The sequence below is a fragment of the Stigmatopora argus genome, chromosome 15, assembly GCF_051989625.1.
Source record: "Stigmatopora argus isolate UIUO_Sarg chromosome 15, RoL_Sarg_1.0, whole genome shotgun sequence".
In the NCBI taxonomy this organism is placed as follows: domain Eukaryota; kingdom Metazoa; phylum Chordata; class Actinopteri; order Syngnathiformes; family Syngnathidae; genus Stigmatopora; species Stigmatopora argus.
This window is the reverse complement of record NC_135401.1, coordinates 9,687,121-9,712,430: the sequence shown is the minus strand read 5'-3', so window position 1 is coordinate 9,712,430 and position 25,310 is coordinate 9,687,121. Positions and strand designations below refer to the sequence as shown.

The 25,310-nt window shown below is 40.9% G+C and overlaps 1 protein-coding gene and 1 long non-coding RNA gene across 2 annotated transcripts; one reads left to right on the top strand and one right to left on the bottom strand.

The window, feature by feature from the left end:
• Positions 1 to 837: 837 nt before the first annotated feature.
• LOC144090289 (uncharacterized) lies at positions 838 to 2,453 on the bottom strand. Its single transcript, XR_013305328.1, has 2 exons — positions 2,321 to 2,453; positions 838 to 1,430 (listed from the first exon to the last, which is right to left on the bottom strand). It is a non-coding gene; the product is annotated as an uncharacterized LOC144090289 (long non-coding RNA).
• Positions 2,454 to 21,726: 19,273 nt separating this feature from the next.
• sox11a (SRY-box transcription factor 11a) lies at positions 21,727 to 24,798 on the top strand. Its single transcript, XM_077621480.1, has one exon. It carries the CDS (start codon positions 21,972 to 21,974, stop codon positions 23,124 to 23,126), a length of 1,155 nt encoding a protein of 384 aa, XP_077477606.1. The 5' UTR covers positions 21,727 to 21,971; the 3' UTR covers positions 23,127 to 24,798.
• Positions 24,799 to 25,310: the final 512 nt, after the last annotated feature.

The following is a 25,310-nucleotide window of genomic DNA, read 5'->3' as shown; positions in this document are numbered from 1 at the left end:
ACTGGGGCGCTTTGTGGGATAGTTTGGACACTCAAGACCTACAGGTATCAGCATTTTTGGCTAAACGTCTAGTGATAGTGATCGTGACTAGCGCATGGACAGGATATTTGGGCTCCCATTTCAGGTAAAATAATTATTGTGAAGTTTGTATATTTTTCCATTTTGAGTGATTGGGATAAATGGTAGTCTCCATGTTTCTATTTCACTGTGCAGATCTCTTCAAATTTATGTAATTTCATGTAATTATAGATCTCCCAGTACTGCCTCATACCCAGAGAAAGTCACTATCCTAGTAGTATATATAAACCAGGTTCTTTTCCTGGTAAGCAAACCAGTTTCTCCTTCCATCCGTTAGAAGATGAGTGATGCAAGAAAACACAACAATATTTCAAAGTAAGAGAACCAGACAGACAGCAACAATAGCGAAAAACTTGCATCGTGTTGAGACAAGTCCATCTTCAAAACAACTCTTGTTACATTTTGTAGAAGCTATCTGTGTAGAAGAGAAAATAACCTGCAACTGTCTCGGTCAGGGAGTTCAGCAACATAATCACAGCACCGTCCCCCTACCACCATCAGATTCCAGTAACCGACTTAAAAAAAAATGTTTAAGGAAAGCCCAGCTCCTTGCTAAACACAAAAACGTCCACAGTTTTTCTTCTCAGCTTGGATGCAGTGTCAAGTTAATGCTGAATCAGTTGTATATTTAGACTTAATTAGTTGTTTCTCAGGAATTGTCAGCAGAAGCCAAAGTGAAGTACAACTTGGAGTACCAAATAAACATGTACATATCAAATAAGTGTAGATATAAATCTGAACACCATGAAAGAAAATCTGCATATTCTAAAGGTTTATTCTGTTGGCACAAGTACATCGGCAGCTGCTGAACTCTTCAGCTCTTCTCACTCGGGTCAGCACATGTCTGCTGATCAGGACCGGTGCCAAAAACCACCACTGTGTTCAATTATATGACCGTAATTATGTCTGATACACTTGAATCTAATAATCAATCTTCAATGGCATATGCTTAGCGTGGGCCTGTCAAGTGGACGAAAACTGCAAAATACTCACGACTATTCAGAATTGCAAAATGTATATTAGGTTAGATTGCTCTAATCAAATTGAGAATTGCCATAAATGTAATTTGGATGTAATGTGAAGCCCATGGATGCAAAGCAGCAACAGCTGCTCGAAAACATACACGTGTGAGGCATATAAAACCTAGAGGTGAAATTTAAATGTGATGTCATTAAAGGCCGACCAGGCAGCACATTATTTACATGACGTAACCTTCCGCTGCCACCATGTGTCACTCAGGGCTCTATCGGCTGCCAAAACAGTGTGACGCCACTCTCTCTCCATGTGCATGCATGTGGGTGGGTGTCACTAATATGTGACCTGAGTGATGGACCAAAGCTGTCATCTGTTACCTGAAAAATAAGACAGTTTAACAACTGATTATCTGCTGCACTTGCCCTCGAGTAATACAGTAGCTCACTGGAAGAGAAGTCTGTATAAGTAAAATGCAATGTCCACAATGACTCTTTATATTATTGCATTTTTGTTTTTTCCGGCCCCGCTATGATTATTATTACTACTAAAAACTGGAATATACTGTGTCTATGTGATTTAATTTACACATTACGTTTCGTAATTGATGAAAACAAAACACACTTTTTTGTTTATTTATTTTTTTAGTCTGATCTTTTTATTTTTCTCCCCTCATCCTTTATATCAAATATTGTACTAGTGATTAGCAGCACAGTGAATGATGGGTTAGCACAATGCCTCACAGCTCTAAAATCAAGGATTCATACCTAGGCTTTGGTCTTCCTGTGTGGAGTTTGCATGTTTATGCCTGTGCCTGTGTGGGCTAAAACAACCCCCAATTGCAGAAAATATGTATGTTTTGGAGTTCGATAAAATACTCAAAATTCTCCGTAGGGATGAATGTGAGTGTATGGATAGCTTTTTGTTTTGTTGTAACCTAGAATTGGCTGGCAAGCAGTTTAACGTGTTCTCCCCTCCCACCCACAGTCAGCTGGGACAGGGTCCAGCACCCCTTTGAACCTCATGAGGATAAGCGGTAAGGAATTAATGTTACGGTTGTTGTTATTATTGTTTACTTTGCCAACTAGAACATGTTCTTCTCCTTAAATTATCAGTCTACTAAAAACTTAATTTGTGGAAACCTGTGAATTAAACCATAACCTCATCAAGCTCAACACACAACATGAATTACCAAATCTTAAAAGTTTGACTTTCCATTGCAAGTGATTTACTCTTGAGGTATGGGTTAGAATTAAACATTAAACATCACCTTTAAATTCATAAAGGTGTCTATCCAGCTGTAAACACATTGGCAAAAACACAAATCTTCGCTTGTCCTGTAGCTAGGACAACCTTGTTGCAACTGCTTGCATGTTTTGATGGTAGTCGATGTCACAGCTAGTTCACATGTTGTTTTGATCCCTGCTGTCGGAGCTCAGTGAGCTAACTCACAGACACAGCTGGCTTGGGTGGAGCTGCTGTGGGGTGAAGCGGGTGGGGGTTAAATTTTGTTGGGGAAGGAGGCTCGGTGAGCACAGGGAGTTGAAGGACATGGATCCTTGCCAACACATTTCATACATAGTGCATATCTTACAAGTGCAGCTGAGAATTAGAGATAGGGGACCCTCACCCTACTTTGCCCACCCCACCATCTGCCCGCCTGGGGCTGGGGGCTCTGTGGCTTAGCTCCCACATTAGCAGGCGTGACAGCCCTGCCCTCAATCAACCCTTCATACAGACAGACAGACAGACACACACACACACACACTCACAAGCCTTCTTCTCTGCCTCTCATGTATCCCCTCTCGCCTCCCTATTTTAATGACAGGAGCTAGTTAGTTTGAGTCTTGCTTTTCCTTAGTGTAAATGAGAACCCATTACTGCTCTTCCGTGGAGTGATGTTGAATTTCTATCCCGTCTAATCTCGTACTGACGCTTGAAAATGATTTTAGACATATAAGTAGTATACTAAATAAATGTGTGACAAGGTTTGTTTGTTTGGCTAGGTGATGGCTGAATCTCATCTTGTTGAAGAAGGGAAAAAATATAGTGCCCCACCCGAACTGTTTTTCTTTCAACATTTATCTCCACCATTTTTGTGCCCCCGTTTCTCCATTGGTGTGAACCTCGCATCCTGTTCACCATCCAGCAAAATAAACAGTCAGACTGGGAATTCCCAGAATCCGTGAACATAAAGACAAAAGCTTTCGACTTGTGTGTGGTGTGTGAAATCATGTTCTGCATGGCTAAAACAGGAAACAAGAAATGAAAAATATGCCCTCTTTATATATTTAGATTTTTAAATATTTGACTTATAAAACATATTAATTTAGTGGCAATTTTAAGATGTGAAGTTTGTCTCATCTTACTATAACTCTCAATTTTTTGCCATTACTGTGTGTTTTCTCTATTTTCGATTGTTCTATTATTTGGCTGTGTTAATGTTTTTCACAATTTTTAAGGGCTGTTTATAAATTATACAGGAGTGTGTTAACTCTTGTGTCATGTCACTTCAATTTGTTTGTATTTTATTTAGATTTGAGACTCCAGTTACGCTATATTACACATCACTGGCAAAGAAAGATTAACAAGGATATACTCGTAAATAAAATTATTTTTGAGCAAATACAATACAAATAGATGCTACTGTCCAGGAGATCTCAAACCACAGCAGTGTATAATTGCACTTTAGTTGAGACTCCTGAAATTAGTGTTCTGTTAGAAATGTGTGATAATCCCAGCATGTTTTTACATCGCTGTCCATGGTACTAAAAATCATTTATCGGTTAGCCAATATTTTTCCTGCCTTAAAAAGTAATTCAAAATTTAAACCTCATCCTTTTATAGAAAGCTAAATTCAAGGTTGACCAAACTGACACATCAGATTATCGTTACTGGTGATCTATTTTTTCGAGCAACTTGTATTGGTTAGTGTTCGCATATTATAACTATAACGATATAAAAATATCAAATTAAATCACACAATGTTTTCACACTCTTACAAATGAACTCCATCATCATCATCATCATCATCATCATCATCATATTATTGCTCAGATTCTGAGATGATGGTGCACATCCAAAGGTGCCCATCCTCACCACCTCCTCCATCACCATCTGGTAGTCTTCAGCCTCTGCCAAGGACAAGGGCAGACTGCACTGTATCATTCTCGCCAATCAGAAGGTGATTGGCTGCAATCTGCCATCCTTCTAGGACTCATGAGTCATGCTGAGTATACAGTGAACCTTCTAGCCCTGAAATTAAATTTATAAAACCTCAATTCCATCAGGAAATAAAACAATTTGTGTATCAAAACGACAGAAGTATGCAAAATTTACAGACTTGCGTCATTCATAGAGAGGGTAGCAAAGTGGGATATTGCCATGACTGGTTCACTTTTACACAGCGACAAAGAATTCCACATTCATGTATTGTTCCATGTCAGAAGCAGTGTCTAGTGTTATGATGGAATAGTGTTCCACACAGCAGTGTGTCAAAGTAGGGATTGCCAGGTGTTAAAACTTTACGCCCCCCCATTCTGTTTTCGCGCTATTTCCTGTCACACAGGCGCCTTCCTGCCTCTGTTAGGTTTCAGGAAATCGGGAAATAGCGCAGTCGCCTTCGCACCGTCGGTGCCTTTCACACAGAAAAGCGACATGCGGAAAAAGCTGTCTTTCTACAGTCAGTGTGAAATTTGTTTGTTGTATTAAGACAAAATAAACTAATTTAACTCAATGTACCTTTACCATAATCCTATTTAAGCAGAAACCATGAGATGTAAAACCATACCATATGCAATTAGGTAAAGCTAATTTGTAAATGAAAGAAAACACAAGCTTTCATCCTAGATTCCTGTTTCCAACAAAGAGTCCTGACTGTTTTTCTTGTGTGCGTTTGAGTGAAACTGTAACGGCAGACTGCTGTTCACTTCCTTCCATGTGCTGGTGAAGAAATCATAATGGGAGACTGCTGTTCTTTCTTGCTTCCAACCGTGAGCCAAACTCATGCTTTAGAAAGCTTTATTGTCCACTAAATCGATGAAAGGTCTACTTGTGTCGTATGAAAACCCTTCAACAAGAATTACTAGAACTGGTGTTTATGTTAGTCTGTTCAATATATTGTTTTATAAATATTTACACATATACACTACACTGTTTTAGTAAGGATACAGCAATTAAAGACCACTTACTAAAGATAGGTTAAATGACTCAAACACCATTCTTGTTTATTTTCGACCACTACTAATTTACTTCATTCAAAATTGCACAAATACAGTAATAGACCTATGTTTTTGGTACAGTGCAGTATCAAACGACAACTAAATAGCTGTAATTAGTGTGAAATGACACAAGTCACTTGAAAAGCCACTTTGAATTTCGATTAAAGCAGTGCTTCTCAAAGAGTGGAGCGGGGGCCCCTAGGGTGGCACAGAGCGATGCCAGGGGGGCGCGAAGCGATACCTGGGGGCTTGTGACTCAGGAAACATCCTTTTTTTCCAGACTAGGATAAAGTTTTATTGCACATTCACTCGGTGGATAGCCGTGGCACGCTCACTCTCAGAGTTCGCCTAAGGAGTCATTCAGAGGTATACTTTGAATTTGATAGAAAAATACTATTTTTCAGCAGGTGGGAAGGAGCTAAACGTATAGTAATTCTTCTTCTGTCTTTATTGAATTACAGTTAGTGGCTGAACGCTACAAATGGGTATTTTTGTCTCCTTAGTCAGATATTGATTGCAAGTACATCTGATTAAAAGTTTAGAACAAGAAAAACACTAAAGTGATTTCTATTTGTTGTTACCAAAGGGAGTTTGGAGACAAGAGGGATCATGAAGAGCCTTGCTTCACTAGAGCTGTCACTCAACCTCCAAGCTGTCCCTCTGCATTCATCCCCCGTCAAGAGAGAACTAGTGGAACAATAAAATTAAGTCATCCCCGATTTATAATTAGTCTCATGTCAACTCCTATTGAAATGTCCAGTTTTTGATTAAACAATTAGCTAAATGCAATAAGCCATGTGGTTGTGTCGTATGGCCCTGTTTCCATACACCCTTTAAATCTAGACATGCTCAAGTATAAGAAGGCTTCTTTACATTCCCTTTAACAGTGGATAGTTTGTTTGCACAGCTTTTCCTCATCTTGGCCAAAAGAGAATTTTATTTGCTCAGCAGCTGGTTGACACGTGCTTAGTACTAAGGACGTCCAACCAGATTTACCAGGCACATTCATTTGGACCAGGATATCTGTGCAGGGAAATTGTAACTCCTATGTGTATGACCTCTGCCTACCACCTCTACCTACCCCTAACTGTGCCACTGCCATTAGGGTGATTTTAGAAATACCTTTGAAAGAGATGATGATAATAAAAATGGTGTGTTAAATATATTTACTTACACAGTGGGGTTTGAAACACACCCTAAATGACTTAATGAATTAAAAACACAGATGTCCATAATGTATCTTACTGCCTGCATCTTGTGCAATCATGCACAAAACCAGCAGCCTTCTGTACTTTTCGCTGATTTAGGAAAAGTGTGACACTCATGACACGCATGTCATCAGCTACGTGTGCAGTCGATTGATCGCCGGTCTTTTTGTCGCCGTCTTTTGGTCATCGGTCTTCTGGTCGCGGTCTTTTGGTCGCCCCGACCGCGACAACGGGCGACCAAAAGACCGGCGACAAAACAAGGTAAAACAACATGGTCTACACATCAATAAAAGCCAACAATGGCGATGAACAGTTTCACTGAGCCGACGTGTGAGTGTATGAGTTTGTATGTACATGCATTGTCCCTTTAAGAAGCTATGTCAGTCAGGGTCTTAACAAGTTCTCCAACAATAAAAGTCCGGGAAATTTTGAGCTTCTCTTTAGCCTAATAATTACTAGGGCATTAAGTATGACTAAATAGTAATTCGCAGTTTGTATTTAGGGAATTTGAGCAACGATTTAAATGGTAATTATCACTTACCTTCCGGGCGACCAAAAGACCGGCGACCAATCGACCGTGTATCATCAGCTACATGGTCTGCGGTTGCACATCAACACCCTCCTTCCCCTTTTACACCTGAGCGCAAAAATGGAGTCTACAAACTTAATAAACTGTAAACAGGAATAAACACCTTTGATGAACACATCTTTTGTTTTGTGACTGGGCCAGTTGCAACATCTCCATCTGCTATGACAGGATCATCGTATATTACTCTCAGCCTTTTCCAATCACACATTCTCTCAAATTAGGTTGTGTGAGGGTGCACTTGCGCAAGCAAACAGAAGGCCATGTATGCAAATGGTTTCAAGCACGTCTGCATTCGCTTGACATGTGCAGCTTCTGGCATGATACATGCACACAACACGTAGACACTTCCCTTCGCACATGCATTTGCAAACAAATGCGTCTGCCCACCTGCCCACCCAGTACTCCTACACCTCCCGCGTAAACAGCCTGGCATCTGTCACATGTGGTACGGGAGTGCACTCAGAAGAGGGGGGTGGTCTCTCTTGCATGCACACACACAAATACAAAAACACACAAACATCAGGACACACAGACACCATCTTGCTGTCCGCTCCCAGTGTCCCCTTTTGACCTTTAGACAGGTACACGGTGCATCTCAAAGTGAGAAGGGGAGGCCATGTCAAAGATGCGCCCTAACGGTAGGTAGCTGTCCAACTCCTTGGGGCTCCATTGGGATGGCCTTGCTTCTCCTACGAAGCCATAACTCTCCTCTCAGGAAGTGAAGTGTGTCTGGAGCTTTATCTACATCTGCCTGCAAGAAACACAGGAGGACAAGAGGTCAGACAGGAACGGGACCACTTATATCATGTTTTATGTATGATGTTTGGCATGTGTTTGAACGCTTGCATGTGTTTTAAGTTGATGCAAAAAAGCAAATATAGTGAAAATATCAGAAGCACAATGCATACTTGTCGGCAAAGCCTATAAAAATACTATGTAACACCCACAATGCAAATCAACTCATTAACCGGTTTAGCACATATTTAAGATGTCCTTGACAATTTAAAATGTATTCACAAAATATGGATCTAGTTTCTTCACAGCTTTACATAAAGTTGCAAGAAATCTAAAGCTCTAAAACACTCAAATTAAACACACTTAATATATACGCCCTTTTAGCAGTTAGCACACAAGCACCAGTTTATCTTAGTTGTTTTCCAACAGTCACATGAAATGTACATTAGATGCACAAAAATGAAAAACAGCCCAGTTTAAATGATTTTGGTAGTAATCTTAGGAACTCTTTCTACACTCCCAGGTAAATATTTAAAAGATAGTTTCTAAATTTTGAGTTGAAATTACCAACTTAGCTCCATTCCTTAATCGTGGCTGTGGGCATGTAGGTTGCGGAAATGAACAGAATGGATCAGAGAGGGTTGGACAGTCACTGGATGATTTTGACAGTTGGGTAGAAAGGGTATCATTCATCACTCAGACACTAACATGAAAGTTTTGACAGGTAGAGGTCATAGCAATGTGGCAAGAGCCAACAGAGATGGATGCCTTTAATTTGAGTAATGAAAAGTTAAACATCTTGGGAGAACAAGAGGAGCGTTAAATAGGGGGAGCCATCGGCCGTTAAAAAAAGGCTTATTTAATTCCTCCAAACCTAATGAAACACATAGGAACACAATATTTGATTGACAATGAGACCCACACTGTATTTCCCTACAGGCAGTTGACTTAAGTTCCTTCCCCTGTTAATCTCAAATATAATAAATTGCGAAACTAAGGTTAAATGTGGCAGCGTGAATTCATTATCGCTAATACATTATACCATAAGATGATTTACAGTGTAGCTGCCTCTTATTTTCATTACCGGTAAATGGGTTTGATTTTGCTGGTGTGTTCATCCTAGCCATCAATCTCACCATCTTGGCCATTGTCCTACTTTATGTCTGACCTCTTCATTCCAGAATGGAGAATAGAATGAAAATTTGTAGGTGCAGATGAGCTGCTACCTAGAATTATTATTTGGATTTTTAACATTAGACCCATTCTTTATCACCACCTCTTAAATCATATTAATCCTGAGCTGTCATTCAACTTCATCCCTGACCCTGGATTTATTGTGGCTGGTTTAATGGCTGTGCCTTTGCCAAGATAATGGTTAGTGTTTTAGTCTCTCTTCCAAAGAGCCATCAAGCTTACCTCCACTTTTTGCTTAAATTTCAGAGGTTAATTGGCAAACTTCAACAGATGTTTGACTCAAAATTCGACTATATTTTTGATTACTGATTGATTAGTTCTAACTCAAGTCAAGTCAGGTTTATTTCTATATTTGTAGTAAATACAGGGTACACGGTCGATTGGTCGCCGGTCTTTTGGTCGCCCGGAAGGTAAGTGATAATTACCATTTAAATCGTTGCTCAAATTCCCTAAATACAATCTGCAAATTACTATTTAGTCATAATTAATGCCCTAGTAATTATTAGGCTAAAGAAAAGCTCCAAATTTCCCGGACTTTTATTGTTTTTTGTTGGAGAACTTGTTAAGACCCTGACTGACGTAGCTTCTTAAAGGGACAACGCATGTACATACAAACTCTTATACACTCACAAGTCGGCTCAGTGAAACTGCTCATGGCCATTGTTGGCTTTTATTGATGCATAGACCGTGTTGTTTTACCTTGTTTTGTAACCGGTCTTTTGGTCGTCGGTCTATTGGTCGCCGGTCTTTTGGTCGCCCGTTGTCACGGTCGGGGCGACCAAAAGACCGCGACCAAAAGACCGGTGACCAAAAGACGGCGACCAAAAGACCGACGACCAATCGATCGCACACGAAATACAGTGGTACGTACCTCTACATATGACATATTCATGTTATCGAAAAGCTTTGATGGGCAGCTGTTTGTTCCAATATATGAAAAGAAACAAGTTAAAAAATAAAACAACCCTGAAATGTATCCGTTATTTCAAAATTGTTGTGATAGAGTTGCTTTCCCATTGACCATCTCCCAACACTCCGCTTACCAACCATTGGCTAGGAGGAGAAAAGCGTCTCCGTAATGCGGGAACCAAGGTTAGTGCACTGTAGCATGTAGGTAGGGGGTGGGGGATGCCTTTTCATTGTGTCTAAGCTGTGACTAATGCAACAGTCCATACAAACCAAGTTTAAATGAACTAAAACCACCCGACAGGATGGCTTGGCCTGCTCTACCACATTTGTGCTCACAGATTGGTAAAGTTGGACACTCTCATGCAACCCAATATCTCATCCATGTCTTTTTTCTGTTGCTCTGTTCATAAGTGCTATCTGTACATGAGACTGTCTTGCATATAAACTTTGTCAGTACATAAAGTCTTGAGGCGGCAGCAGAAACAGAGACAGAAAGATTATCGGGTCATATTGACTATCTTTTAAAGCTAAAGCTTCTACTAATTGGGGTGACATGTCCATCCTGTGTCCTCACTCCCAACATTCGAAGATGTGTCTTGCCGTCTTGTAGGGATTAGCTATGATTAAGTTACTGGTCTTCCGGGTGCTTTGAGGAAAACAGTCATATTATTCCATCATTAATGGACAGGCAGTGACAGCCAGAGCTCAGGGGGGGTCGTGGTATATAGAGGTCTTGTTTGAAGCCCATTTTCACAGTTTGGTAGGCTTCAGCCTCAGAAAGTTTAATTAATATATAAATATAAAAATTAAAAGTATGCCTCAGACAGAAATCCAATGTAATATTTATGCCATCATCGTGTTATCTAACAGCAGTTCAAAATACTGCCTTAGGATGTTTTTCACATATTCTTGTTAAAAGAAAGGCGAGGCGCTTTTTATACAAAACACAATTAGCATGAGTAAAATCATTATGTTGGTGAAATTTAGTCCACTATCACATTAGGTAGACTGTCATGCCCTCCCCTTCCACCCCGATTAACAGGATGCTAATTGTGTGTTGTTTCCACCCGATGGTTGGATTATGTGGAATCTAATATTGTATCATCAACATGTGTTCCGAGGAGGAACGAGTCACAACATGGGCTGATCAAAAGTGCTGAGCCTTGTTCTATTCCCCTTGTTAGGCCTTGCCTGTTTCACGAGAGCCTCTCATGTGTTTTCATTTGTGAACACCGCTACGAGTTTGAAGGGTGCAGGGAAGAAAAAATGTACACCTTGTTAAAGTGAATTGTCGTCGATGCTTGACAGGCACTTGTAATGAGATTAGTATTGCTCTGCAAATGTTGGGTATAAGAGACAAACTAATCCACTTTACACTGACATGACTATATTTATCTTTTTGGTGGTTTTTATTTATGGTTTTAAGTTTTAACTCTCAATAGTGAAAGTTGATGAAAACACTCATTCTCAATTTGGAGAAGTGGCTCATAGAAAGATGGCCATATTGAAACTAATTCAAGTTTTATATAGTTATTTAATAAAAACTAACACCACAAACTGTGCCAAATGTTACATAATTGAAATATAAGTGACTTTGTCAATGACCTCTACAAATATACAGTAACAGTAGAGACAATTATCTGTTTTCCAAAAAAAACAGAGGTGGCCAAAATATCAAGTACCACATATACTATATTATGGTGAGGTTTGGACATCTGCTAAATAGTAGAGATACACAAGAGCCGCTGGGCTGTGCTTCATTGCCAATCAATCAATGTGCCTATTAGGTAAAGTTTACCCGTTCAATATGACGTTACAATCACATATTGCTTCACTTTTTACGGACAAAAGTTGTTAAATTCGTGTGTGAATGAGCACACAAATACAATCGCACAGATACATGATCAAAACAAATTCCTTCATTACAAATAGTTTTTAACCAATCAAAGTGCAGTATGTAACACATCCACACACACATTCATTCACTCCTTCATTTTCTGAAACTCTTATCCTCACTAGCGTGTGTATGTATGTATATATTTGCAAAATTAATTCGTAACAATTTAAAAGGTATACTGTTGTTTTTACTATAGTGTGCGACCACCTAGCTGGTTTCTTGTGACTGTAAAAACATTGTTTTCATTCTGACCCATATAATCATGATGATGTTTACAATGTTGCCCTGTGTTTACGTGCTCTGCCGGAATGATTATTCTTTACATCTTTCTTGGCTCGCTATTTCTCAACAGGATGTAGGAAATGTGGGTGAGACTTATTTTTTCTTCATTTTAGGTGGTTATTTGTCACCATGTGGTTTGAGGAATTGATTTTCTCCTTCCCACTACATTGATGAAACTCCTCCAGGGGACTCCTCTGGGAATTCATCTTGCACTGATAACTTTGAGCTATCTTATCTGGTCACTGTTCAAACATGACTGAATGCTCCGATTTGCTTCAGGTGTTTGTCGCTTCATGAGTCTGTACCTTCTTGTTTTTGTTTCCAAGGTTAAAGCTTGATTGATGCAGCAGTTTTTATTTATTTTATTTTATTTTTTTTAACTCTATTAGAACATGAAAACAAATCTTCTTTCCCCATCCATTTTATATCATAATGACTGACCATTGTCTAGAAAATTTAAAACCTCAATTTTCAAACGTCAATTTCTTTATTCATACATACATTTTTATTTTGCAAAGAACAGAGTAAAATACAGTCGTATATATCACAGAGTGTATCTATGAATTCTTTCAAAATATTTATCTAAGGTACCCAAAATTCAATCTTGGGTAAAGTTCAAGACGGACACGTCAGCGTAAAATCAATGTGCAAGGGTCTTTAAAAGTATTATATCTGCAATAGACCATGTGACTACATTTTACTGTTACTCGTGTTTTTTGAACATCTCTTCAGAAATGGATAGTAGACTATAAAGTATATTATGTACGCTCTACATGATAATTAATGGATGGGAGAGGTCTTATGTGATTGACCCAAGCTTAAATGCTCTTTAAAAAAAACTTACTTTTTTGTTTGTTTGTTTTGTACGTTTAAATTCAGAATACCTTCATGCCAGTACAGCATAGATGTTTTCAAGTAGCAGTTGAGCTGATGAAAAAAACTTTTTTTATGATTATCTTTTATCAAAAAAAAAAGCAAATAATCAGCAATATATATCGTTGTTGATCTTGTCAGGCTTTTGCTGTTTTCAGCGAGTGCAATCCAGTTTGCATGATTATGAAAAGAACCCTCATCGCTGTCATTTTGCAAACATTTGACCAAGCTAATAGATCACTTTAACCTAAAACGCAGTGCCTGAAGTGGATTTGGGTTTATTCTGGCGGTGCATTGTGAAGAGGTCCACGGGGCATGGATTCTCAATTTGTCATGCTGCTTTGAACTGTCACTATTCTTAGGATGGTGCAAAGATCATAAACCAGTAAAACTTCAGAGAACAGGATGTGGCTGAGGGTGACTAAGCACAGCCAAGGCCCCCACCACTCCTCACCACCAGTCACTACACAAACTGGCCTGCAGTCAACACTATCTTATCTTGGGAAGGGGGCAAGTCTGGGCTGGCCAGCAGGAAAGCAAACGCACATGGCCTCAGTGGGAAACTGGCCAAGTCCCCGCCACCCCCTTTTTTGAGAGAGAGAGAGAGAGAGAGAGAGAGAGAGCTCATTTGCAAAAATGGTAAACACATTGGTTTCAAAACATTTGTATCTTTGTATTCAAATTGACAAGTACATTCAATTGAATAAGAGGAGAGCTCAATTCTTCTAAACATTGACTTATCTAAAAAATACTACCACTGAAAAACAGTACTAGGAATTGACCGAAGTTACTAGAGTTTGTATTTGGTTCTTTAAGCTCAACTATTTTCTTTCATTTGAGAGTGTTGTTTTTTTTTACTCCAATATTAATACCTAGCCAGCCATTGGCAAAAGAATATTGTTTCAGTTTTTAAATTGCAAAAATAACCATTCAGGTTAGGCGGCTCGGTATACAAGTGGCTGTTGCATCGGTCTCACAGTTTTGGGGTCAAGGTTGGTCTTCTGCGTGAGTTTTCTCCACATGCTCCAGTTACCTCCCACATCCCAAAAATATTCAGGGTAGGCTGGTTGGACACTATAAACTGCCCCTAGCTACTTATGAGTGTGAGCCTGAATGGTTGTCGCCTGCCAGGTGCCCGTAGTTAGCTGGGATAGGCCCCAACCACTCAATGTCTGCTCGGATAGGCTTCAGCACACCACGAGCCTGACAGGATAAATGGTGTTGAAAATGAATGAATGAATTTTATGGTTATTGTTTCATCTTTTGCCCAGAGTTTTGTTGGACTTGCAAACTGATTTTCAAGTCGTCCCTTTAGAATGAGTGATCTTTCATTAACATGTAAATGATCTTGTAGACTGACACATATTTTATAGACCTGCAAATGGAACTTCCCCTCACCCATCACATCCCAATTGTGTCTTCCAGTGTGTGAATGAGCTCAAGACTGGACCTGCAGCCATATGATCCATCAGCATTAGTCGCACACAGTCTCCAGACTAAACATACTCTCATTACGAAGGCTGCAAAACGCCTGGAGGGCAGTTCCTCTACAAGTTTGTCAATGCAAGACACAATGTACATTATAACCTCAGGAGTGCTGGACTTATAGTAAACAATGTTTCCATGACACCAACACTGCAGCTACATAACTAAAGGATTTAAATGGGCACTGCTCAGGAAAGATGCTTGAATGATTTCCGGGGAACATGGTCCTGAGTGTACACTGCAACATGATGTCATCTCATTCTGATTGCCACACTGTCGTAGCGTTGTGCGTATAAGGAGCAGAGAAATACAGAAAATACAACACGTGTTTTCTCACATCAACCACTTGTCCCCTCGTAAGGGTTGAGGGGTTGCTGGAGCCTATCCCAGCTGACTTCGGGGGAAAGTCGGACTTCACTACAGACTGGTCGCCAGTCAGCCGTAGGGCACACAGAAACAGACAAGCATTCGTATTCACAATCATACTCCCACCAGTGGGAATCAAGCTACTGAAGTCAGGCAAGTGAACCACTAGACCATCAGGTGGACATATATATGTATATCATCACAAGATTTGCAGGGAGTGCTGGAGGCTGAATTGGTGGTCAGCCAATAGCAGGGCACAAGGAGAAGAACAACCATTCACACTCACTGTCATACCTAGGAGCAATTTAGCGTGTTCAACCAGCCTACCCTGCATATCTTTGGGATTCAAGAGGAAACCAGAGTTCCCTGAGACAAAGCAAGTCAGCCCGGGGAGAACATTCAAACTCCACACAGTAGGGACCCACCTGGGATGAAACCCTCGAGCCCAGAAATGTGAGGCCGAGGCGCTATCACTCGTCACCGCACCACCTACATATAATTTTTCAGGAAATCTCTCACGGTACGAGGCCATGGGGTTCGAGCTGCATGCAGTAGCGAAGAACATTCCGCTTGAGCTGGAGGAGAGAGTAGTTTTCCCCTTTTCTTGACATGGCTGTTCCACTGCTGTGTCATTTACACTTAATCAGGACACTGGGTTTGGAGAAGCACTTTTAGAATGAACTAAAATACATAAACAGTAGTAAAGAAAGAGCGCACAAGTTGTTTTAGCAGTAATGATGCATAAATTCTGGTACATTACCGGACTTCACATGTCTGAAAGAGACTTACATGAAGAAATAACACGTTTGTGCCTAAGTGGCACTTTCAATGCCTGGGCTGAATTGCAAACAGCCTTAATGCAAAAAAGGCAATGCATCTGATTGTATTTGGCCGTCTGTAAGACAAATACAAACATAGTGCTTAAACATCGGCTGTTTACATTCATGACAAGATACTTCACTCTCAAGTAGCTGTTAAGCATCAGGCCTTTGAGACAAAGAGACCACGTCAAGGAGGTCAACAAAGAACCTGACACCTGGGACATCCATTTGCATTCAATCACTGATGCAAAGCAGTAAGGCTGAGGACTCAGTGGTGGTGGTTGTAAGGAGGGGCGCCATTAAAAATGGCCCCAAGGTTGCAAACACTAAAGTGGTGAAGCAACAAATTCCCAACTGCTCTTCACTGTCTTATCAAAAAGAGAGTGAGTAATTTCTACAGTACACATGGCATGCAGTATCTTATTTTAGTGCCACCCTGAAGACATAAACAGTATTATAAGACAAGATTGGGTTCCCCACACGAAAGCAGTATATGGCAAAGCTCTGTTTTCTGTGATGTTATTGAACTTTTGTAATGTGTTGGACAAATTCAAACACATGGAAAATCAGAAGTGTGTCCACCAAACGGGGCAATAAACATTATAACCCGAGCACACGGGATACTCAAGAATGTGTCTGTCAAATGAAGTTAAATTGCATTTTTATATGCTACCAAAACATGCTACCAAAACACCCCGTCTCACTTCAACCCCTCGCTTCCATTGTGAGGCCATCAGATAGCACGTTCCAGAAGTCCACACCTGTCTAAGGGTGATGCAGAGAGGATGGATCCATGCATTTTGAGCATCAGATAGCCTCCAGCCAGGGTTAGTATTGATCTAATGCTTCACTGGCCCTTTGTGAGTCCACCAGCTGCTTTCAGGTGACTTTTAGATAAGCAACACTAAAAGAATTGTTTTGCTATTGCTCTTCCCTAAACCTGTCTTTCAATGGTCCTCGATGTAAACCATCACTTAATTCAACACTCCATCGCTGTAGAATAAATTGTCGTCTCCCTTGACATGTGGCAGTAAATAAGCATTTAAACATTAGATTTGAGGGCGAGCTCTGGGAATGGGATGCATCAGAAATCACTGATGCTCTCACAATAGAATTTCTGACATGTGTGACGCTCTTTTAACTTCTCATCATTTATCTCTAGAGTGAAAATTAAAACAAGTTTCACTAAACTGGCCATTCTTTTCAGCAGTCTTATTCCATAGGCAGAGTTGTATTGTTGCTTCTTTGGAGTAAGGCAAGTGGTGATAAAAGAAACCTGAACAAGTCTTTGTGCTTCGGCAGAAATCCTGCACAACACAATAAATCAAACTGTCTGCCAATAAGGAAACAAATATATGAGAATCATTACAAAAGGGCTTTTAGGTTGGCATACACAGGCCTCAAGAGTTGCACAGGAACAGGTCAGCAGGAAAAAATGATTGTAAGTCATATTAATTTATACACATCAACTTAGCCATATAAGTGACCGCCTGGTATTATGTAGATAATATACACGACAAACTCTCATTTAATAGATTACTTTGATTGGCATGTGAAGAGCCAGAGAATTGTGCATCAATAAGAAAGTAAGTTCAAGGCAGAAACTGCTACAGAAACAGGTAATATTGAACATTTTGCATCATATTGATTGTGAGAAAGGTCATTGACTGTGTACTGGTATACATTCGCCTGACTTCAGTGCAGGCATTACAGAATCAATTCCTTCTTAGTGGCGGTGTGACTTTAAGTGTGAATGGTTGGAAACTGGCAGCCAGTTAGGAGTGAAGTCCACCTTTTGACTCTGTCATCTCTGATAGGCTCCAGCACCCTCTGACCCTCACCATGTTAGAAGGTGTTGAAAATAGATGGATATCGATTGAGAGACAAATGAGCTATACATACCCTATGTTTTGTCAAATGATACTCAATGTTCAAATTCACAGCACTATAGTACAGTACTATTAAGATGTTTTTTTCTAGTTGATTTACCAGAGTTCAGTTTTGATCAGGATTACATAATCAGCATTTGTATGTAAATCTGAATGTTAACATGTAGTGTGTGAACTTCTTACAGTTTCTTCTTACTTTTTTAAACCCACTATAAACATGCCCATGAAAAACATGTGAAGGACACAAATAAAAAGCAATCAAATGAAAAACACGATTGGGGGCTATAACATATAAAACATGTCTCTACTTATGATTTCAAACTACATTCTTGGGCAATCAATTTCGGAAGGAGAGGCACCACTGTATTATTAACAGCTGCGCAAACTAGGTAATTGTGTGTTGTTTGCAATTATGAAATCTTACATATGGATATTATAATACACACTAGTTGCCAATGCATCTATCCACTTGGGATCAAGATAAACAATACTGCAGACTTGAGATAACCATTTCTATAACGATGATAAAATTCCAATGTTAGTAATTTATTAATTAAGCACTAAGTACAAGACGGCCTGGTGGCGGAGTTGTTAGCCTGTCAGCCTCACAGTCCTGGGGTCCTGGTTTGAAATCCAGGTCGCTCCACCTGTGTGGAGTTTGCATGTTCTTCCCGAGCCTGCGTGGGTTTTTCCCGGTTTCCTCCCACATTCCAAAACCATGTGTGGCAGGCTAATTGTATTCCAAATTGCCCCCAGGTATGAGTATGATTTGTTGTATGTCTCATTTTAACCAGCGATTGGCTGGTCACCAATTTAGGGTGTCGCCCGCCTGGTGCCTATAATTAACTGGGATAGGCTCCAGCACCCCCAGCTACCCGTATGAGGATAAGCGGTTCATAGTGAATGAATAATTACAACTTGTGGAGTAAATATGAAAATGTTTAAAATATTCCAACAACTCTTGTTTCAGCCTCATCACTGGGGCAGCCAGGTGAGTGAAGCAAAGGGGATGGGCCTGGGGGAGTCACATGAGGCAGGCATGGTGACTAGCCCCTCCTTAAGATGACCCACAGGGCTGAATGGGCTGACACCACACCTCATTCACAGCCAATAATGAGCCATGCTAATGAGCAGGACAGCCACCCTCATGTTCATCATTAAGCAGCCTGGTGATTCATGTGTCCAGCCTGGAAGCATCATAAAGAGATAAGGCTGGGAAGCAATAGTCATAGATCACAAATGGGCCTGTACTCATTTTGCCTGATCTTTATCTTTAGGCATATTTAATAAGCTTTTTAGTATAAGTGAGAATTGGACCCTTAAAGAGTGGAATAGATTTGTAACCATATGAGATTTACACCCTGCTAAGAAATGAAGCATATACTGGTTTCTGAAACAAAAGCTCACAAAAATTCTAGCTGAACCTCATTGGATTTCTACTGAGAAACAAATCCAGCAGAACCTTCCTGAATTTGTTGTGTTTTGGTGGTGGTATTGTTTGTACAGTAACCAGCGCTTGCTGGATTTCTTAGCTGGGTATACAAACCTTCAAGAATAAACCTTTAATGAAATAAAAAGTGTATGAATCATTTCATCCTCTGCTAGATAGGAACCTTAGCGAACACCTTCCTGGCATCATTCCCCCATGTTGCAGCCCCCTTCCTTCTCTATGCCACACCCCCTCACTATCATCTCCTGCCTTGGTAGAGACACACCTAAACCCCAGCTGGGGGAAATAAGGTGGAAGGTTGTAGTGGGGGAGGGTTTCAAAAGGGTAAGTGATTGCCCTCTAGGGGACGAAGCACAGAGAAAAGAGAGGGGCGCCTTATTGGCCTGGCCTCAAATAGCACTGCTGGCTACCACACAGGGCTGTGAGAGAGGGAATGGGGGAAGGGGTATTGAGTTGCCAAGTAGATGGTGCTCACTCTTGACACAGCAAATGTCAACTGGGAACCCCCCATCTACACATACGTACACCTGGTTGTATGGGAAAGGCAAAAAGAAAAATCCATTAAAAACAAGGTTTCGTGTGAGTTTATCTGTTTTTTACTAGTAATGGCTGAGTTATGTATGTTCAGATGCAATTGTAAATCATCTTTTATGCTTAACTTAGCACTGCACTGTGTCATAAACACAGTATGTTTAAAAAAACACATCATGTGTACCGCTAATCCTCACAAGGGTTGCTGGAGCCTTCCCAGCTGACTTCAGGTGAAGGGTGGACTACACCCTAGACTGGTCGCCAGTCAGCCATAGGGCACATAGAGAGACAGACAAACATTCACATTCACAATCACACAGCCACCGAGTGGGAATCAAACCCGCGCTTGCTCGCACCAAAATCAGACGAGTGAACCCCTAAACCACGTGTCAAAGTGGCGGAGCAGGGGCCAAATCTGGCCCGCCGCATCATTTTGTGTGGCCCGGGAAAGTAAATCATGAGTGCCGACTTTCTGTTTTAGGATCAAATTAAAATGAAGAATATAGATGTATATTAAATTTCCTGATTTTTCCCCTTTTAAACCAATAATTGTAATTTTTTAATCATTTTTTTCACTTTTTAGTTTAAAAATCATTTTGTAAAATCTAAAAACAGCTTGTAAAAGCTAAAATAAACATTGTTTTAGATCTATAAATAACTGAATATTCAGCGCTTCTTATCCAGTTCTTTCAATCCATTTATAAAAAAAATCTAACTATAATATCTAAAATGGTCCGGCCCACATGAAATCGAGTTGACGTTAATGCGGCCCGCGAACCAACCCGAGTCTGACACCCTTGCTAAACCGTTCAATATATAAATATAATTTCTACAATTAATTTTAATGTTGAGGCACATAGGTTCTTGTCTAACGCATTGTGATACTCAAATAGGAGTTGCCCGATAGTCCAGTGGTTAGAGGGTTAGAAAACACTATTCTTCATTTCCACTTTCCACTTCTGTTGGGCAAATTATTTTTTCACACAAACTCAATATTGTGGCAGTTTTTTTTTTCTCCTGGAGCTCCGTTATTGATATTAAAGAGTATATAAGTGTTATTTGTGGGAGAGTCAAAACCTTGCCGTGGTAATTCTGAATAACATAAGGCACTCCATTCTTCATTTCCATTTTCTACTTCTTGTTGGCATATTCTTTTTTCACTCAAACTCAATAATGAGATATATTTTTTTTCTTTCTGGAGATCTATTATTGATATTGAGGAGCATCTAAGTACGTATTACTTGTGGGAGAGTGAAAACCATGCCATGAATAGACTTGTATTGGAAATTGCCCTGCAGTGTTGTGTTTTGTACTTTTTTTTCTCAAATCTATATTTGTTCACATTATTACCAAGGATAAAAGAAAACATAAACATAAACATGGAAGCGTTGACTTTTTTAATGAAACAATTCCCCTGTATCCCATTTTTTCAATGATTATTTTCCTGAACAGCTTCTCCCAAAAAGGCACGCAGGGGGTGCTGGAGTCAATCCCGCCAACGATGGGCCACCCTGAATCTATGAAACCATAAACCTACATTCCCTAGTATGCAGTCAACCTATTTCGTTCTTTAATTAAAACAAACAAATAAAAAGGGCATGGAAAAAAAGACTTGGAAAATACTGTACTACTGACCTACTTTTCTTCCCCGAAGACACAACGCGCGTGTGCACAAACGCACACACACAAACCACCGAAAAATAAACGACCACCGGAATAGACTAGCTATAAAATAACACTTGTTTATATGCACATGAAGAAAAATCATCTGAACCCTAATATTACTTGGAACGCTGTTATTTTTCCTCCTAACACTAAACAGGCACGTAGATGGGCAACATGCATGCAAGACATCCAGACGTCTGCAACAGTGTCCAAGCGCCACCTTCAGTATCCATCCTGAGAAGGAAGGAAATATAATCACTTCCCTTTTGCTGCACACATCCGTACACCCGCCTTATATTTATACATCCTCCAAAAATGACTAAAACGAGAAGATATGCATATTTTATATGGACCTTTTACGCGCACTCCTGCTGCCTGGCTCATCTGGGTTGCTTGGTTTATCACGCTCGTCTGTGGCAAAAATGTTGGCCCAGACAGTGCGGAGTAGCCCCGATTCCCCTCTTCTCCTCCCCTCTTTTCCTCCCCCTACACTCCGACTGGGGGGCGATGACTAAAGGGTTAAGAGGAGTCTTGGATTGAGTCTGCTGGGCGGAGTGCAGACGACGTGATTGGATCACGCACCGTGACGCAGGCGACACGAAAAAGCCGATAACTAGTTAAGAAGGCAGTTTGGAAGTCTGCAAAAAGAGTGCAGAGCTTGAGACACGCGTGTTTGGACCCCACGAAAAGAAAAAAAAGATCGGTGCAACGGACACCAGAGGAAAAAAAGGGGAATACAAGAGAGAAAGGAAAGAGAATAACGCTGCCCGGTGTGACAAAAGTGTTGAGAGACGTTGGCGTTGCACCATGGTGCAACACACCGACACCAGTGAGACGGACGGGAGCATGTCACGGGAGGCGACGGACTCGGAGGAGAGTGAATTTATGGCGTGCAGCCCGGTGGCTATCAACCCGGACTGGTGCAAGACGGCCACCGGACACATTAAAAGACCCATGAACGCGTTCATGGTGTGGTCGAAAATCGAGCGGAGAAAGATCATGGAGCAGTCGCCGGACATGCACAACGCCGAGATCTCCAAGCGGCTCGGCAAGCGGTGGAAGATGCTGAAGGACAGTGAAAAGATCCCCTTCATCCGGGAAGCTGAGCGGCTCCGGCTAAAACACATGGCCGACTACCCCGACTACAAGTACCGACCCAAGAAGAAACCAAAGCTCGACAGCTCCAAGTCGACATCGGCGTCGACGCCGTCGCCGGAGAAGTGTGGCAAAATAACCAAGACCCCCAGCAAAAAGTGCAGCAAGATCAAGAGCAAGAGTGGCCCCAAGTCCTCGCACGTCTACGCCGACGATTGCGTCGGCGTGTTCCCGGCCTTCAAGGCGACCAAAGTGATCAAGAGCGAGCCCAGCGACGAGGAGGAGGAGGACGACGATGACTACGAGGAGGACTACCTTATGCACCATCACCACATGCACCGCCACCACCGGGTCGGGGGGATTAAGGAGGAGCGCCTGAGGCCGTACAACGTCGCCAAAGTGCCGGCCAGCCCCACGTTGAGCTCCTCAGCCGAGTCGGAGGGGGCGAGCATGTACGAGGAGCTCCGTGGGTCCTCCAACTCCACCAACAGACTCTTTTACAACATCAAGAACATTTCCAAGCAGAGCACACTGCACGCTGCTTCCGTCTCACCAGCATCCTCCAGGTCGGTTTCCACGTCCTCATCCTCTTCCTCATCCAGCAGTTCCTCTTCCGGCGAGGACGCGGACGATTTGCTCTTTGACTTTAGTTTGAATTTCGCCCCCAGCGCCTCTGCCTCGGAGTTGGGCAACCCCAATTCAGGGAACCTGTCGTTGTCCCTCGTGGATAAAGACCTGGACTCTTTCAGCGAGGGCAGCCTGGGCTCTCACTTTGAGTTCCCCGATTATTGCACGCCTGAGCTCAGTGAGATGATTGCAGGGGACTGGCTGGAGGCCAACTTCTCCGACCTGGTCTTCACATACTGAATTGAAAACGTAATAATACCGAGGGGAGAGATGAAGTGAGATGTTTGTGTCGTCCGATCAAGTTGTCCCTAAAAATCCCTGCCTCCGTCCTGTTCCCGGAGGGGCTTGGCTTGTTGTCCTGTGTTTTCAGGACCAGGAGGCAAGGTGAGGTTTGAGATGCTTATGAAGCTGGTAGCAAAAAATGTATAAAAAAAAAACACGAAACAAAACAAAAAAACTAATAACAAACACAAGTCTGCAGACATTTTTTTATTGTTATCTGGCAGCATGACAGGGTTTTATGGATTTTCCCTACCAAATAAGGGGGGAGAACATGAACTTCTATGCATCTTATCCTCTTTTTAGACAAACTGCAGGGAGACAAAACTTGTGGACTGAATCGAAGCAAATCTGTGAACTGATCAGGATGTTGTTACTTTACAAGACAGAGAAAAAAAAGGTTTCTGTAATTTCTAAATCAAGTGATTTTGTTTTTTGTAACCAATTTTGTTTACCTCCTCCTTGTTTTGGATAAATTTGACAAACCTCAGCAGCGTACACACGTGGAGGAAACATTTTGATACATGACAGACCTCATCTTTTTAAAAGAAAAATTAAGATATTTTCAGGCATATTTTTGTACAGTCGAAAGGGAATGTTCTTACTGTGCTTTCAGTGAGTTTCAGGCACTTCTTCCCTTTATTCTTTATTTTTTTTGTTTTTGTTTTTTATTTCACGCATGCAAGGGAGTCCTGGTTTTAAGGATTAAGTTAAATTAATACTTGCATCAAAAATGCCTTGTGATTTTTCAACTAGGTTTTTTGTACAGTTGTAGAGCAGATTTGTTGAGTATTTGTAGACAATACAATGGCGTCATGGGGATACACATACCTCAGAGCTGGAACTAGTTTCAAGATTGTATATGTACTGTATTATAGTAAAGTTAGGAGTTTATGTATATCATACTCGTGATATGTGGATGGGTCCCGATCGCAGGTGTGAAACTGGATTTTTTGGTATTTTTATGGCACATACTGTTTTTCGCCCCTCTCATTTTTTGTGCAATATAATACTCTTTAAGAAACAGACCATCAACAATTGTAGCAAGTGATGGGAAAATTTGAACAGACTTGTGCACTGTCAACATCGTCTCATGTTATGATGCTAAAGCCTTTTCCGGGCAGACAAAGAATAAAAACAAATCAGCTGGAACTGATGCAAAACAAGTTCATATGGCCTGTGGTGTGATACATACAAACGGATTTTTTGAATGTTATTGGAAATATTATGGGGGAAAAAACAGTTGACGTGATTATTACTTCTGAAAAAAAAAACGTGATTATTACTGCAAAAAAAAGAAAAGGTACGGTGTCATACAGTGGTGGTCAAAACAAGCAAAAAAGTACATTCCACACTCCTGTTTCATTAAATGAAACTATTTTAAAACTGAAGACTGCCTTCTTTTTTATCATAAACCATAAACATGTATATTTTATTTCTTGCACTTAAAAAGCAGTTTATTTTTTATGTGAGTCTCACATATGAAGTCTGTTTGGGGAAAAAAAGGTTTTGGAATCTGACTTGATTATATGCCAGACGTTTTTTTCTTGTTGAAAGTTCTGGCCAGTAGTTATTTCACATTCCGAGTGTGAACCTGTCATCCTTTTTGAATAAATAACAACCTATCACCATAGTTTGTCCTTGCAATTTGTGAATATATGTACACAGCTGTTTTGGTTGAAGCAGATACACTACGAAATTGATGGGCTCAACTGCACATGTAAAGAAAGTCACATGGAATAAAACAAAAAATAATGGAGGAAAACTGCCTAACTTCAGTGTTGGAACTGATTTGCTTTGACGTGAACGCTTGAAAGCAGTTGCTGTGCCTTTAAGCAATTGAATTGCCCGCTTGCTGGCGCTCAGCGACGTGATTGGTGGGCTTGGTAGTCCCCTTGGAGACGACGCTGGAAAGAGGAGCTGCATCCCCCATCCTATTCCCTCCCCTACGCAGCATGTGGGAGCATTCAATGTGTCTGGCTTCCATTCAGAAAAGTAGCACCACGCTCAGGGCTGAGCCGCTTGAGAGGTGAAAAAAAAAGAATTAAAAAAAGCACGACATCTGACATATGTGCTCTCTGAGATAAACATTTGCACTTGTTCCAGGCAGACGTCATCTAATCTATAAAAATGGGTTTTTGCGAG